The sequence below is a fragment of the Anabrus simplex genome, chromosome 1, assembly GCF_040414725.1.
Source record: "Anabrus simplex isolate iqAnaSimp1 chromosome 1, ASM4041472v1, whole genome shotgun sequence".
NCBI classification, from domain to species: domain Eukaryota; kingdom Metazoa; phylum Arthropoda; class Insecta; order Orthoptera; family Tettigoniidae; genus Anabrus; species Anabrus simplex.
In genome coordinates, this window is record NC_090265.1 from 544655322 (window position 1) to 544672563 (window position 17242).

Consider the following 17242-nt stretch of genomic DNA (forward strand, 5'->3'; position numbering starts at 1 on the left):
GGGATTTATGAAAATGTTGTAAAAGCAGTAGATAAAGATTCTGCTGCATTTATGTATCTGAAACCTAAATTTATCAAAGTTAGTGAAGCAAAACAGAAGGATGGCATTCTTATAGGGCCATAAACAAGATTAGTAATCAATGAACCGAGCTCGATAGCTGCAGTCACTTAAGTGCGGCCAGTATCCAGTAATCGGGAGATAGTGGGTTCGGTCCCCACTGTCGGCAGCCCTGAAGAGGGTTTTCCGTGGTTTCCCATTTTCACACCAGGCAAATGCCGGGGCTGTACCTTAATTAAGGCCACGGCCGCTTCCTTCCACTTCCTAGGCCTTTCCTATCCCATCGTCGCCATAAGACATATCTGTGTCGGTGTGACGTAAAGCAAATAGCAAGGGGGGAAAAAAAATTATCAATGATGAAAATGTTGAGAAGATGTATCATTTACTGGAAAAAGTAGCATGAAAAAAATCATTCAACAATACCTGTTTTGGTTTTCTTGGAAATCGAAAAGCAGAAAACGATCACGAAATAGCGAATGATCTGTAATCATAACAAGCTATAGGATGCAGCAAGTCTTTAAAACTTCACAACTTGGACTCCTATCTAGATTTCATCACAGAAAATCATAGGGCTGACTCTGGAGAGATACAACCTAAAGGCAAAGGCAAAAAGGCCCAAAATCATCATACAAAACTTTTCAATTACTCCAAATGAGGTGTATATTTATCATTTAGTGTTATATTAGTACTATGGTAATTCTACAACATTTTAACACGTTGAGTGCCAAATGACCCCATTTGGGTACGTGAGAGTAGACAAGTTTTCTAACATTACATCCCCATATGGGGTCATATGTTTGTTCAAAATCGAGAACTATCGAACCCATTCGGGTGCGCAGTAAGTGTGTGTTTCGAAGCTGTATAAAGTCTCTTCCTGCCATCTGTTGGCCATCTATTTAAGTACGTGCATACTCCACCTTTCATTCGTCAATTCCTGTTGTGGCGCAACCCCATATGGGTATGTCAAGAGTGCTTTGTAGGGTGACAAAGTCATTGTCTATCTCACCCACGGACTGTTTATGTAAGTGTGCAGTGCTGCGAGTTCCTTTTTTCCTTTAAGTCACTATGAGTAAATCGAGCAGTAAAAGACTTAGTGCAGATAGTCTGGACGATATATTGAACAAGTCATACAACAATGATGTAGACGAAGTATATAGTCACAGTGATTTTGAATCCGCAAATAGCGGTCTTGCACCTTCATCCACACTGATGAATTGTAATCTTCAGCATACACTTCCCCACTGTACTCCAGGTTTCCAAGTCACCTATTGCAACACTTTTGACCGACTTCAACAGTCTTCGACGATATAGTCACTGGTTTCCCATGTTGCACAATCGTCACTGCTAGGTTCTCTTACACAAATTAAATGTTATACAAACACAATTACATATATATCAGTATTCCTAAACTAAAAATTATTCTAATAATATTATTCTCTTACATCCTAATTGATTAAATTAGCATGATTTTCACTACTTTATATAACAACATTTTATACGAAAATTTTCTAACCTAAAATCGGAAGATCGTCATTTACAAACATTTCCAGACCTAAAATCGGGGATCGTTCTTTTGTACGGCTCCAGTATGAACAAGCTAACATGTCTCTCATGATCAACGGCATATAAGGTAAGTATGACCGAGCGTCGGGACTGTTTACCTAATATACATAAAAGTCAACCTAATATATCATAAATATATCCTCATTTCAGCGATCACTTGCTTTGTTAAGCCTGTGAACGTTTTGGCACCAGAGAGTAACTCGATGTTATCAGCTCACGGCACTAGACAACAATCCTATGAATTTCTGTCTGGCACTCAACTTGTTAAACAGGTGGGAGGGGGGAAACCACCCTGCCTGATGGAAAAACTCTGAAAGCATACTTGAGCTCGGCATGAAAAACACACATTCAGTTATTTTACTTCTTGTGAATGAAAAAAAGTTTTCTTTTGTATACCAATGATATTAATCAGCATCAAAAATATTTATAAAGGACTTCCTATCTGCCTTATTATTAATCAAATCACCAAGACGCTACAAAGACATTCTTTGGAACAGTTCTATGAAACGTTACGGAGTTAAAGAATCTAATACGGTGCAAATTTTCACAATTATATCTTTATATTCTAGTTTTCTATCAACAGTTACGTTAGCGTAAGCAGAGAACTTTTCTTCCTGAAATGAGAAAGACTGATTTAACACAACACAATACAGCACAACACCTAACTTCCCTGTTATGATAGGCAAAAACTTAATGTACATAACAGGGATAAAGGAAAAACATAATGGTTACAATGATATAACATTCCAATAGCTAATGATTCCCAGTATTCAATAAGCTTCAAGTACTGATAAACAATTATTTCAAGTGTTATGCAAAGTATAATACCTGATATATTGATAGCATATCTAGAAGTAACAATGATCTATCTGAATATAAAAAAAAAAAAAAGAAAGAAACTACCAAATAAAGAGAAGTTTTGGAGAACTTAGGAATTATTAACGGACTGAGCTCTGACCATCATTGAAGAAAAGAGTGAACGTAGAGACTATAAAGAATATAAATTTATTTGCGATAACCATGATAAGATGCTATGAAATGTGTTTATATTAATCAAATAAGACTCTATCTTGAAGACATCATCTCAGTGAGAATGCATGTCAAATTATAGGAGGCTTTTAATATTTTAGGAAAGTGGAATATCACAGACTATCCCATACTTAACAAGCAATGTAATAAAGTTTAATTAATGTGGCAGATGCAGAAGGGTTGCATTATCTATATTGTTGGATTTTTTTCATGTACTATTTCAACCTAATCATAATGAGTTTACTGTACTCTTGAATTCCTTCCTATAATAATGGATTTTGCACCAGTTTTCAGCACTTTCTGTTTTAGCATGAAATTATGCACAGTCAGTAGTTAAGAAAACATATGAAAGATTTAAAAATAAGCTTGGTAATATGTTTACAGTAATTACCTTGTTATTTTTGGAGTTACTCATTTCATAACCAGTATCAGAATGTCATAAGTTACAGTCAAAACAGTTTAATACCAGTTCTGCTTAACAAAAATCCCACATTCACAACCTGTGCATTATGATGAAAGTTCCCACCAAAATTTGTACACATTCTTAAGAAAAGATTTTTACTTCCAGACAACAAACAAAAAAGGTATCTAGAAACCTAAATTATTTTAACAAAGCTCATATCCTTTAGGAGCAATACTGAAAAAGTCACATATACACGAGTTACATCATGAAGGAACTTTCACAGAGTTAAAAAGCTTTGTTCTTCTTCAATCTGAATAGCCTATAATATTTTTAAAGATATCAAAATACTGGAATGCATATGGGTTATGCAATTACGCTATCATAGCTCTCTGTTCTGACCAGCTACATTCTCAAAGAAGGAATAACATCACAGATCTACGCAGACCTTGTATATTGAAGATACTATTCCTGTAGTACAGCAGAAGTTAGAAAAAGATCAAGGAAAGATTTTCTTCCAAGGTGTGAATAAACGGAACTGTTCATATTTTACATTAGAAGATGAACGGACATGAAAGACACAAGCAAGCAGCTTTTCCTCTTTGAACTGCCAACTGTTTATACTAACTATAGCAGCTAATATATTTTCTCAATATACAGTATATCCTTACTACATATTCAGTAAGAAAGTTAAAGGTACTATAGCTGAGGACTCCATAGTCAGTCCTGAAGCCTTTCGGAAGAACACTGACAACAATTCTGATGAGCTTTTTTGTCTCTTCCTCTAAATCAGTACAGTCCTGTATATTTGAACCATCATTACCAGCAGCAGGTTTGTTCCAGCTAAAGTTCCATATCATTATTATATTAATATCTACTAAAACACACTACATGCACTGTAATATACAACCTGGAGTTTGATTTCACTCTTTGTAGCTCTCTCCAAACTTCTTTAGTTTTATTCACTGATTTGCTTTCAAAGCAAGTCGCATATTAACTAATTTTATGAAATTACATTTCACAAATATGATGCTATATAAAATGGACAGACAAAATCAACTATTTTAGCAAGAGTCTTACCCATGGAATAGACACTAATAAGTATCATCTTTGTTTTGGCTATGATGACTTAGCTGCACTGTTCATCTGCATCGTTAATCGGGAAATTTCCATTCCTAAAGTGTCGATATTCTCCTGAAAATGGCAGAAAAGCAAAAATAAAATAATACTTAAAATCTTGCAGGAAGAATATAAATCTGTATGCACATAAAAACAACTTAATGAGAACACAGAAGTTTCGAATGTTTGCCCGTGAGAAACTTTTACGGATAGGAGCTGGTAAGAAGCAATCATCCATAAAGTTCATTTTTTAGTGTTTACCTATTTTACTCAGGGGGGTAGCAGCCTTTCGGAAGTTGCAAGGGTGGCAGTCTGGATGATTGACTGATATGGCCTTGTAATAATACTCAACATGGCTTAGCTGTGCTGATACTGCTACACGGCTGAAAGCAACGGGAAACTACAGCCGTAACTAACTCCCGAGGACATGCAGCTCTCCCTGTATGAATGATGTACTGATGATGGCTTCCTCCCGGGTAAAATATTTCGGAGGTAAACTAGTCCTCCATTCGGATCTCCGAGTGGGGACTACACGAGAGGGGGCGATCATCAGGAAGATGGATACTGACATTCTGCGAGTCGGAGCGTGGAATGTTAGAAGTCTGAATCGTTGTGGTAGGTTAGAGAATCTGAAAACGGAGATGGATAGACTAAAGTTAGATGTAGTTGGTATAAGTGAAGTACATTGGCAGGAAGAACAGGATTTCTGGTCAGGCGACTACCGAATTATCAACACAAAATCAAACAGAGGAAATGCAGGAGTTGGTTTAATAATGAATAAGAAAATAGGGCAGCGGGTAAGCTACTATGACCAGCATAGTGAAAGAATTATTGTCGTCAAGATAGACACCAAACCAATGCCCACCACAATAGTGCAGGTCTATATGTCCACTAGCTCAGCGGATGATGAAAAATTCGAAAGAACATATGAAGAGATAGAAGATTTAATACCATATGTAAAAGGTGACGAGAATCTAATTGTGATGGGAGACTGGAATGCAGTGGTAGGCCAAGGAAGAGAAGGTAATACAGTAGGAAAATTTGGATTGGGACAAAGGAACGAAAGAGGAAGTCGGCTGGTTGAATTCTACACTGATCATAATTTAGTCCTTGCCAATACTTCGTTCAAACACCACAAACGACGGCTTTATACGTGGACGAGACCCAGAGACACTGGAAGGTATCAAATAGACTTCATTATGATTAGGCAGAGATTCAGAAACCAGGTGTTGGATTGCAAAACTTTCCCAGGAGCAGACGTGGACTCTGACCACAACTTGTTGGTCATGAAGTGCCATCTGAAGCTGAAGAAATTGAAGAAAGGAAAGAATGCAAAAAGATGGGATCTAGACAAGTTGAAAGAAAAGAATGTGAGGGATTGTTTCAAGGAACATGTTGCAAAAGGACTAAATGAAAAGGCTGAAGGAAACACAATAGAGGAAGAGTGGACAGTCATGAAAAATGAAGTCAGCAGGGCTGCTGAAGAAATGTTAGGAAAAAAGAAAAGATCAACTAAGAATCAGTGGATAACTCAGGAGATACTAGACCTGATTGATGAACGACAAAAATACAAGAATGCTAGAAATGAAAAGGGCAGAAAAGAATACAGGTGATTAAAGAATGAAGTGGATAGAAAGTGCAAGGTAGCTAAGGAAGACTGGCTAAAGAAGAAATGCTAGGATGTTGAAGGTTGTATGGTCCTAGGAAAGGTAGATGCTGCATACAGGAAAATCAAGGAAACCTTTGGAGAAAGGAATGAAAGAACAGCTTGGCACAAGAACGATGGAATAATACTAAACACAACTTATGACAAGAGGTTACTAGTAGCAAGCTGATCCATTGTCAAAGCTCAGATAATAAACAGGGGACTATCATCTGATCTGCCTCCCACAAGGCCAACCCCTTGTCCATGTCCTGTAGAGGTGATGTAGTACAGTGGGATCTGTGTGCCCCATGACTGCTACGGTAGCTGTGAAGGCCCTACAGGAACCCTGAAAAGTGACGACTAACGGGGCTCAGGTGAAGACCTCAACGGTAGCAACGGCGGAGAAGGAGTCCTTTGGTACGGCGAAGCTGGTGGAGGAGGCAGTCCTTTCTTCTTGGAGATAAAGAAGAAACCACTGCCTTGTGGTAAAGGGGGATCTTTAAAGGCAAAGGGAGATAACCCCTACAGAAAAATCCTGCTGTCTAGCGCAGACAATTGGCAGCCCCTCCACTAGACTTAGGGTGCTGTGGGCTAATAACTCGCACACCTGAATTAAACTCATTACAGAAACCAGACAAAATTTATGCCGGCCGGATTTTAAGGGGATGACTACTGCAATGAAATGCAGGACAAAAATCAGATTCTGGAATGTGAAAACTGTATGAAACTGGCACAGACTGAGAAAGTAATGGCAGAAATGAAAAAGTATAAAGTGGAGATACTTGGGTTGAGTGAAACAAGATGGACAGGCTATGGAGAGGTGAGGACAGAAAAGGGTGGTGTCTTCATTTACTCTGGAAGAGAAGAAAATGATCAACATTCAAGTGGAGTGGGTGTCTTACTCACAAAGAAAGCAAAAAATATCATAATGGAATGGACCCCTGTAGCACACAGGATAATTACTGTATGAATACGAACCAAAGTTAGACCTGTGATCATAGTGCAGTACTACGCACGAACAGAGGTAGCAGAAGAGGAAAAGAAGGAGGAGTTTTATGATAGGCTGACATCAACACTGGCAGGCATAAAGGAGGACATTGTAGTATTGATGGGAGATCTAAATGCAAAAATCGGTAGTGAAAATGAAGGAAGGGAAATCATCATGAGGAGACATGGAATAGAAGAAAATAATAATGGCCAGAGATTCATAGACCTATATAGTCATTTTGGATTGGTTATAGGTGGATCATTGTTTCCACATAAGAACTGACACAAGATCTCGTGGGTGTCACCTGATCTCCAGACAGAAAACCAAATTGATCATTTAGCGATAAGTAAAAGTTGGAGACATTCACTCCTTGATGTCAGGAACAAACGTGGAGCAGATGGAGGGAGTGACCATCACCTTATGATTTCTGACATTAGAATGAAGGTGGCAGCACCAGTAAAATAGGCAGCAGTACGAATGAAACACTTCAACTCCAGGAAATTTGGGAAACTTGAGGTGCAAAATGAATTTAAGATACCCAACAGGTTTGAAGCCCTTGCCGAACAACCAGATGAAGAGGTAAATACTAAATGGAACACAGTCAAGGAGCTCTTTCATGACACATGTGAAGAGACAGTGGGCTACAGAGAACAAGGGAGGAAAGAATGGATATCGGATGATGCTTGGGAATCAATCCAAGTGCAAGACACTTGTCAGCTCCAGTAGAACAAGAAACCAGAAAGCAGTAGCAATGGAAAAATACAGGGAGGCCAACAAGGAGGTTAAGAAGAAAGTGAGGAGAGATAAACAAGAGTTTACACACCAACTGGCAACACTGGCAGAAGAAGCAGCAAGAGTCGGCAACAGCAAAGAAGTATATGCCATTATGAGAAAGCTTTCTAGGAGTAACTTTTCAGGGGAGAAACCAGTCAGAGAGGTAAGCGGCGTAGCCTTGACACCTGAGACACAACAATTGGAAAAATGGAGACATCACTTCATGGTAGTACTCAATAATCTTGGTAAGGAATCCAGAACTGAAGAAGTTGAAACCATTTTGGAGGATCCAGACATCTCGGTAGAACCACCAACACGACAAGAGATTGCACAAGTAGTGAAACAAATGAAGAGTGGCAAAGCACCAGGTGTAGATAACATTATCCCAGAAGCCCTAAAGCATACCTGCCAACTTTTAGAAACCAAAAATAGGAAGATTTTTTAATTCTTGGATTTCATCACATATATTCCACCAAGGTCTACGTGAAAAAAGGTCAGGATAAAAGGCATACTTGTCTACAGTTACGATGCGAATTGACCATTAAATTTAAAATCTTAAACTAAGAAAACATAAAAATGGTTACAAGAAAATGTACCTAATCATTCTCATTTATGACATTAACATACGAATAATATTTGTCACACCGACACGCGCAACAAAATGCATAATACCGTATATTCTCGCGTAATTAACGCACTTTTTTTGACGAAAAATACAGGCGAAAACTTCGGATGCGATTCAAGGAAATCGGATGTTTACAAATTATTTACAATTCATTTACATTTCAAAGATACTGGTACATCAAATATAATCCAAACACAATTGGTTCAACCCATTTGCAGTTATCGTCATTTGGCGTAAAATTCCGGCGTGAGATTTTTTCTGAAAAGTCAAATAGGGTACATCAGATAAGTTAGACACGTGAGTTTGAAGTACCGACACTGGAAAACATTCTTCCCATTACGAGCTGACAATACGACCTGAATGACATACCGGCAAAAAAAACCCTGTCCAACACGAGAAGGGCCGGGCATCGATGGAGGGACCCTGCTACATTACCCCAAACCGTTCGTATCCAATCTTGTACGAATGACGTGTCCATCCACCTTTTTTCTTGAATTAGAACGTGGATCACTCGCGGAAATTTTGCTTTAGGCATTGTTTTTCGTTTTAGAACAATGTAAGCTGCAAGCTTTCTGCCATCAGCTGTTACAGCAAGCATTGCAGTACATCGTTGTTTTTTTGCTTCCGGTAGCGCGTGCGATAACACTGTACGTTCCTTTCTTATCAATTGTTTGACTTAATGGTATATGGAAACTGATTGGCGTCTGACCTGCGGTTCCTATAAGGGAGATAAAATATTCCTTCACTTTACGCTTCCCAATCACAAAGCGCTGAAAATGGTTGAAATCATTCGTCACTTTTTGGCATAATGTTGTTCTTCGTCGAAGAGAAAGTCCATTTCTCTTCATAAAATTAATTCAGCCTCGGCTAACCTTCAAATACGAGACAATGATTCCACGTGCCGCGGCCATTTCTCATTCTTTAAAATGCAGCATTTTGTGAGAAACGGCTTATCCAACATTGCGTAACAAAATCATATAGTTAAGCAGATAATCCTCTACTTGCGGAAACTTGCCGCTTTTTGGTCCGCGAAATGCTTTGCGAGACTTGTTGGCCGCTTGAAGTGCACTTCTGTTGCCGCGGTAGCACATGTTTCATTTGCACACTGAAAAATTGCTGCCCGCTGCTCTATTCACTATGTTTCGGCGTAACTGATCACCGCAAGTTCGTATGATGCAGTATTAATCGAGTACTGTGGACTGACAATTTTGAGATCACATTATGTCCCGTACGCGAAACACCCGTAAAACTAGTGCAGTGGGATTTCCTGCCGGCTAATACAGCACGTTGCCTGTATTTGGAATGCCCGTTTTCGCAATAGGAAGCCTGCTACCTGAGTAGTTGGCATCTTTATTTCGAAACGCATCCGGAGCTGAGTGATGGATCTTCAAAGTTGTGGGTGCGTCGAATTCCACTTTGGACCCAAAAATATTGGGATGTGTAAATTATTCAAGGGCGTCGATTACGGTTCGCGGGAAAATAGGTAGTTTCCTTCAATAGCCGGTAAAATGTACAGAAATTTATAGGCATCTCTGAGCACTTGGAGATAACGTTTGTCATATTTTTTGGCCATAACGAGAAAAGAAAATACCAGAAACGGTCATAGAAATGCAAGGAAAAACACGTGGCCTACAACTCCAACGAAACTACGCACAGAAACGATGTTAACAGCGCGCGAACAACACAATAACAAACTCATTCTTTCGTCCCGATTAACTGAGTCGTTAGCGCGCGCTAGCCTCTTGCTTGCAGGACGATTGCCGCCCCAAATCCCCAGCTGTATAAAGCGCACACGCTGCTGTGGTGAGCGGGAAACACGATACACGAAGGCGACGGACGAAATACTCACGAAATAAAGCATCAAATACGCTTGAAAATTAGGTTTCGTAAATTATACAAGCACATAAGAATTTATCCTTTATTGTAGGGGAAGAGTATTGGCCGTACTAGAGATTATATTAGTCAAAAATCGGAAGAAGTAAAAATAAATCGGAAAATCGGAAGACGAGTTAAAAACCGGAAAGTTTCCAGGTAAATCGGAAGGGTTGGCAGGTATGCCTAAAGGTAGATCCAGATTTAACAGCGGAAATCACAGAGCCAGTTCTAACACTAATATGGAACGAAGAACATCTTCCAGAGGAATGGAAGAAGGGTGTCCTCAGGAAGATACCGAAGAAGGGTAACCTCTCAGATTGCAAGAACTGGAGGGGAATAATGTTGCTCTCATATGGAGGAAAAATGAAGTCAAGAGTCATTCTGAACAGAAAAAGCATAGCCGTTGACAGGAGATTATGTCAAGAACAGGCAGGTTTCAGAGAAGGTCGGTCTACTGTGGATCAGATTAATACACTAAGGCTAATCATTGAACAATTTGCTGAGTATTAGACATCTCTGTATATACTTTTCATTGATTTTGAAAGACCTTTCATTCTGTCAACCGGAGGAAAACGGAAAAGTTCGGAATTCCACAAAAGTAGTCCATCTTACACAGGCAATGTGTGATGGATATAATTGTCAAGTAGAACATAAAGGGAAGCTGTGTGAACCTTTTGCTGTAAAATCTGGAATAAGACAAGGATGTCTACTGTTGCCAATCTTGTTCTATCATGACAGTGGATTGTATGCTGAGCGAGGCAACGAATATAAAGCATGGCAATCAGTGGGGATTAAATAACTGATTGGAAGAACTAGATTATGCAGATGATCTCTGTCTTCTTGCAAAATGTTTCAGGACATGGAAATCAAACTAAATGACTTTATTTTTAAGCTAAAAAAGTAGGCTTAATAACAAAAAGACTAAGGAAATGCGCATAAACCATCATAACAATTCTAGCTTAATTCTAGATGGAATTGATATAGGAAGGGTAGAGGAATTTTGCTACTTAGGAAGCATGGTAAGCCATGATGGAAGTGCTTTTAGAGATGTGGTGAAGTCGTATAAATAAAGCCAAAGGAGTTTTTGCATAGTTACAACCAATATGGAGATCCCCTCACATTCGTATTTTTGCAAATTGTTTTAAGTCGCACCGACACAGATAGGTCTTATGGCGACGTTGGGATAGGAAAGGCCTAGGAATGGGAAGGAAGCGGACGTGGCCTTAATTAAGGTACAGCCCCAGCATTTGCCTGGTGTGAAAATGGGAAACCACGGAAAACCATTTTCAGGGCTGCCGACAGTGGGGTTCGAACCCACTGTCTCCCGGATGCAAGCTCACAGCTGCGCGTCCTAATCGCACGGCCAACTCGCCCGGTCGCATTCGTATAAAAACGAAGCTAAGGATATTCAACTCAAATGTTAAATCTGTGTTACTGTATGGAAGTGAGACCTGTAAAATGACCAAGGACATTACCACAAGGTTACAGACTGTTATAAATCAGTGTTTGAGGTACATTATGAGAATATGGTGGCCAAAGACCATCTCAAACAAAGACCTTCGGGAGGCCACAAGTCAAAGTCCCATACAGGAACAGATGAGAAGAAAATGGAGATGGATTGGGCACATCCTGAGAAGACCACAAGACCGAGCTTGATAGTTGCAGTCGCTTAAGTGCGACCAGTATCCAGTAATTGGGAGATAGTGGGTTCGAGCCCCTGTCGGCAGCCCTGAAGATGGTTTTCCGTGGTTTCCCATTTTCACACCAGGCAAATGCTGGGGCTGTACCTTAATTAAGGCCACGGCCGCTTCCTTCCATTCCTAGGCCTATCCTATCCCATTGTCGCCATAAAACCTATCTGTGTTGGTGCGACGTAAACCAAACAGCAAAAAAAAGAAGAAAAAAGAAGACCACAAGAAAGTATCACAAGGCAGGAATTGAGCTGGAATCCACAATATAGTCGCAGGCAAGGCAGACCGAGGATTACCTAGAAGAGAACCATAGACAGGGAGATTGCTGGAGTTAACAAGACACGGAGGGAGGTGAAAGCATTGGTGGCAGATAGAACAAACTGGAGAAATTTCGTTGAGGCCCAATGTTCCACCTGGAATTAAAGGAAATAAGTAAAGTGATCATCTGCTCTAGTTAATCCCAGCACTGATAGTCGCCATTCTGCGTATTACGTTCCCTACGATTTCAAACAATCATTTTGGCTAAACACTAGAATGGTACATTACTAGCTCGTTTCTCAGTCCTTGCCTAGTTAGAGGATGGTAGGTGATCAAGTATGTTTACTTTGAGACAAAGGGAAAATGATGAAATAGCCATACCTTCAGAGTAATATTCTTTAACAATGTGTCTTCAAGAACTGCTTGTAGTTTCTTGTTAATTTCTAAAGACAGCTCCAGGGTCATTGTACTGTCCACAGCTCTGGATGTATACAGAGATGCCATGATGCCTCCATGTCTGGTCAGCTCAGCCTATGAAATAATATTACATTCAACTGATTTTCACTAATATAAAGTAATACAGATGTTTTGTAACCAGCTCACCACAAGCAGCCCAAATGTTAAACACTGTTAAGTCCCTAATAACAATAACCATTTTATTGAATAAAGGGTCACTTAAATTAGACAATAAAATATACATACCAGAGAAGGAAATAAGAAATAAGAATGGCGACAAACTATAAATGGTAACATGGATCAAACATATCAAAAATGTAATAAGTCTGTTTCAAGACACCAACAAGCTGGTGAAATCGAAAAGAGACATATCTCCAGAGAAAGAAAGAAATTAACTTTTGAAAACTCTTGCAACATAGTGATGTTGCTCTCCTTCATAGTTTTATCTAAAACTATGGTTTGGTAATAATCTATAATAACAGAATATTTTGTATATTGCTGTTGGCAAGAAATTACTGCTCCTATCACAGTAGGACCACTGTAAATAGCAATGAAGTAAAGCACCATGGAAAATGGAAATTGCAACACCATGAAGGAATGGGTCATTCATGTTGATAATGGAAATATGGAATTGTGCGAGCTAGGTATACATATGATACCAGTTTCAGTCCAATTGGACTGTTCATGTAGCCCTCCCCTCCTCATTGGTCATGGACAAATCACCTTTCGTATACACTGCAGCAGTTGAGGCTTTGACAGCTGGTGTTACAAATCATGTCTGTATTTTCCAGGCTTGTAGGCTGTGGTCCAGGAGCGTATGATGGTCCTGACGTTTCACCGAAGACTGCGTTCAGCTATTTCAAGGGTTCCAACTGACTTTGATGGCTGCAGAGCTCACTGTGGAATTGAGTGGTGCCCAATTCCACCTCATTATATAGTGCAGGCTGTGGTCTGCCATGGTGGGGGGCAGTCGCTGATTGGCTGTTCTTTGGTCAATGATAGTGCAGGCTACAGTGTGCTGCTCGCCTATTGGTCCACCACGCTGGAAGGAGGGGAGGGGGGTCGCTGATTGACTATTCTTCGGCCAATTAATGAAACACTAACGAGCCCAACACACTGGTCAACCTGCCTTGGCAAAGACAGGCAACTGATCACAAATAGTAATTTTAAAAAATCAGGATATGATTCAGGGTCTTACTGACTCCATACTGCCAAAGATTCAGCAATGTATTACAGACTGGGGTAGGCAGACCCTGTACTCATCTGTGTCCATATATGCATACAGAAGCACCTGAATATGTTATCATTGCATAACCGCCTCAAACCCGTCCACCATGCACATTTGGGTGTTGTAGGCATACATCTTCATGGTTTAAAAATTTCCATTTTCCTTAGTGTAGACAGCAGTGCAACCACTGTCTTTCTGCAGGGATACATCACTACTTTACTCCACAACTTGCATTTCTTTTAAGTATGGCATATTGTAGGGTGTACTCCATTCAAGAGACTCATTTAAAACAGTTCTTATTTTTACCACTAATCCTTATTTGTTGGAACTGCTTACTACATATTTCTACAACTCAGTATGAATAAATGCTGAACTTGAAAAGCTTCTATTAGTGTAAGGTAGCAGTGATTATGTTGGACTTCTAATTTTTGTCTGAGCACTTCTTGTTGAATCTTTACCTCAAATTTGAGACTATCAAGATAGTAAATAAGTATTCAGTAATTATTTAAGATATACAGGGTCACTCATATAAACCCAGACTGAATGCACGGTATTTCTACTCTGAGCTATGGCAGCTGCAGTATGGGAGGCACGCCGCATAGATTTTGACCTTGCAAGCAGCCTGCACGTGTTCAACCTGGCAAGTATGAGACGCCAGTCTGAATCTCGGCTGTTAACGTTGTGAGATAGTTATCATTGCAACAATGTATTTTTGGACGTAAAAGTTATTCTAAGTACAAGTCAGTTTGATAGGTACGCGATGCATATGTTCAGCAATTTTCTTGTGAAGCCCCACCTTCACTAGCACAGATTTACATAATTGTAAATAAATTTGAAACTACTGCCTCAGTGCTCAATAAAAAAACATGCGCACACACGGACAGTTAACAGAGGAAAAGCTAGATGACATTGGTGCAAATCTTGAATGGTCACCGAATAAATCACTCACAAAATTAGCACAATGAGTAAGGGTTTCTTTTTTTTTTTTTTCCTGCATACAGAGCTACAAATCTGTTAGACATCAAATCATACAGGTTTACCCAGGTCCACTGTTTAAAACCTGCTGATCTAGCCACGAGTGAGATACTGTGATTGGTATCTTGCATAACTGAATGATCATTGATTCGACTCACAACTTGTGTTCTTTTCGGATGAGGCCCGTTTTCATCTTAATGGCCGTGTGAATAGTCATAACTCTCGCTATTGGTGTGCAGAAAATCCGAATGGTGTTTATGAAGTCCCTCATTAGGATAGGAAGATAGGTGTTTGGTGTGCTGTTAATGCAAGACGAATAACTGCGTCTTTTTTTTTTTTTTTTGAGACAACAGTAAACGCCGAGAGGTACCAAGATGACTTATGATGCCGTTCTTCCATCAGTTAACGGAAGAAAAAAAATTTCATGGGTGGTTTCAACAAGATTCTGCCCCTGCCCATACAGCAGAAAATTCCCTTCTTATAATCTTGGAAGTGTTTGCAGACAGAGTGATCAATGCTGGTCTATATCCCCCTCGTTCTCCAGATCTAACAGTGTGTGATTTTTACTTGTGGGGTAAACTGAAAGAGAACGTGTATCAAGCAAATCCTCACACACTGGAGGAACTGAAAGAAAACATTACGAATGAAATGAGAAACATTACAGTGGCAGAACTCACTCACGTCAATCAGAATGTGGTTACCAGATACAATGCCTGTATAACCCAGGAAGGACGACACTTATAGCATCTTTTACAAGATTTCATATAAGATTGTACACACGCTTAAAGCAGGGTGGCCACACGCGACTGAAGTTCAGCTGAGGCAGCTGCCATAGCACAGAGTACAAACACCGTGCATTTGGTCTGGGTTTAAATGACAAACCCTGTATTTCACAATTAGCTATCCAGTTTGAATATGACGGAAGTAAATTCAACTTATGACAAGTCTTTACTTACAGCTCTATCATTTCCTACCCGTGTTTTCAAGAGCTGAAATGTGAATCTAAACTAAAACTTAAAATCAAGAAAAGACCTCTTGTACATAGTAAATAATGTGTTAATTATAATATACTACCAAGCTAAAACCCAAACCAAAGACTATCATGGGAACATTTTAAATTCATACCAATCTGAAAATGATCAGAGTGACAACAGGATGCAGCTTACCTTATGCCTCTGTCTATCCCTTCCAAGTAATGCTGGCTGGTAGATATTGATAACACTATATTAAAGACATTGAAAGAACTACGAGTTGTACAATGATAAGTTGGAAGGATACAATTTCTAGACAAAACGACATTAGTGATAAACACATGTTGAAGATAACAGAGCTGCTAACTTGGTGTAAGATGCTCAATGTCAGTAAAGGAATAATACTAAAGGACATGTAGTAGACTGAGAAAGTACAACAACACTGAATATCAAGACTTCTTACTTATTCACTAAATCCATTAACATACATTTGATGAGCCAGTTACTGTACATACATATGTCACACTGCTTAATGTTGATACCTGTGCAGTAGAGTTTACTCCAAGACAAAAGAGAAACAGAAATAGCTGCGGTCTAGTGTTACAATAGTTGAAATTCAGGCATGATATTTTAAAGACCAAGGCAATTTATTTTGGAGTTTTATTTTCTTAGCTCATTGAATGCAAGATAAAATTTTAATCAACTTGCTGAAAACCTGATTTCATTCCTTTATAATGTTCAGCAGATGTAAGGGTAAAATGGCCACAGCACTTGAGTGAGAGCCGTCAATGTTGGTTCGGCATATTTAACTACTGTAAACTATACCAAGAACCTAAGTGAAAACATGGTGTACTGTGTTGTGTATGGTTGCAACCATGCAACCACTTTGGAAAACATCAATGGAAGAAAGTGCAGGTTTTCACAGATTCCCTGATCAAGAGAAATCTCCAGAGAGATCCACCATAGCAACCTCAGATTCTTTCGATGGACTCTTCGCAGGTCAGGTTTCACTACCATATATCATGACTGGCAGTACCACTATAAATTTCCCTTATTGTTATTGTTTTGTCACACAACACTCCTGAATCCCTCCTCTAATATCTTAAGCCTGCCTGAATTCTATGGTTCACCTTTCTGTCCAGCCCCTTGTTCTCTATCACATAGGAGCCAAGGTACTTGAACTCACTCACACAGTTCAACTTGTAACCTAGCAGTTTTATCTCACAAATGAAACTACTATAAGCTTAAAATAATGTGACTGGTTTTCATGTTCCACTACTATTACAGTTTTCGGAGACGCCAAGGTGCCGGAATTTTGTTGCACACAAGTTCTTTTACGTGCCAGTTAATCTACCGACACGAGACTGACATATTTGAGCACTTTCAAATACCACCAAACTGAACCAGGATCGAACCTGACAAGTTGGACTCAGAAAGGCCAGCATTCTACTGCCTACTGTCCAAGCTACTTAACCCAGCTAAGCTTAAAATTACGTTCAACTTACTGCTTAAGGACTTTGAGGAACATAAGAAAATAACTGTAGGATACAGAAATCACTCCACTTGTTGTTAGATTGATATATAAAAC

At 39.4% G+C, this 17242-nt stretch overlaps 1 protein-coding gene across 1 annotated transcript in view; it reads right to left on the reverse strand.

Moving 5' to 3' along the window:
* LOC136869236 (coiled-coil domain-containing protein 186) overlaps positions 1–17242 on the reverse strand; it is a 184679-nt gene that overhangs the window by 22375 nt on the left and 145062 nt on the right. Inside the window, exons 12-13 of the mRNA XM_068227117.1 lie at positions 12406–12555; positions 4130–4243 (exon numbers count right to left, since the gene is read on the reverse strand). Coding sequence (XP_068083218.1) covers positions 4169–4243; positions 12406–12555 — 225 coding nt within the window. The 3' untranslated portion in view covers positions 4130–4168. The remainder of the gene's footprint in view (positions 1–4129; positions 4244–12405; positions 12556–17242) is intronic.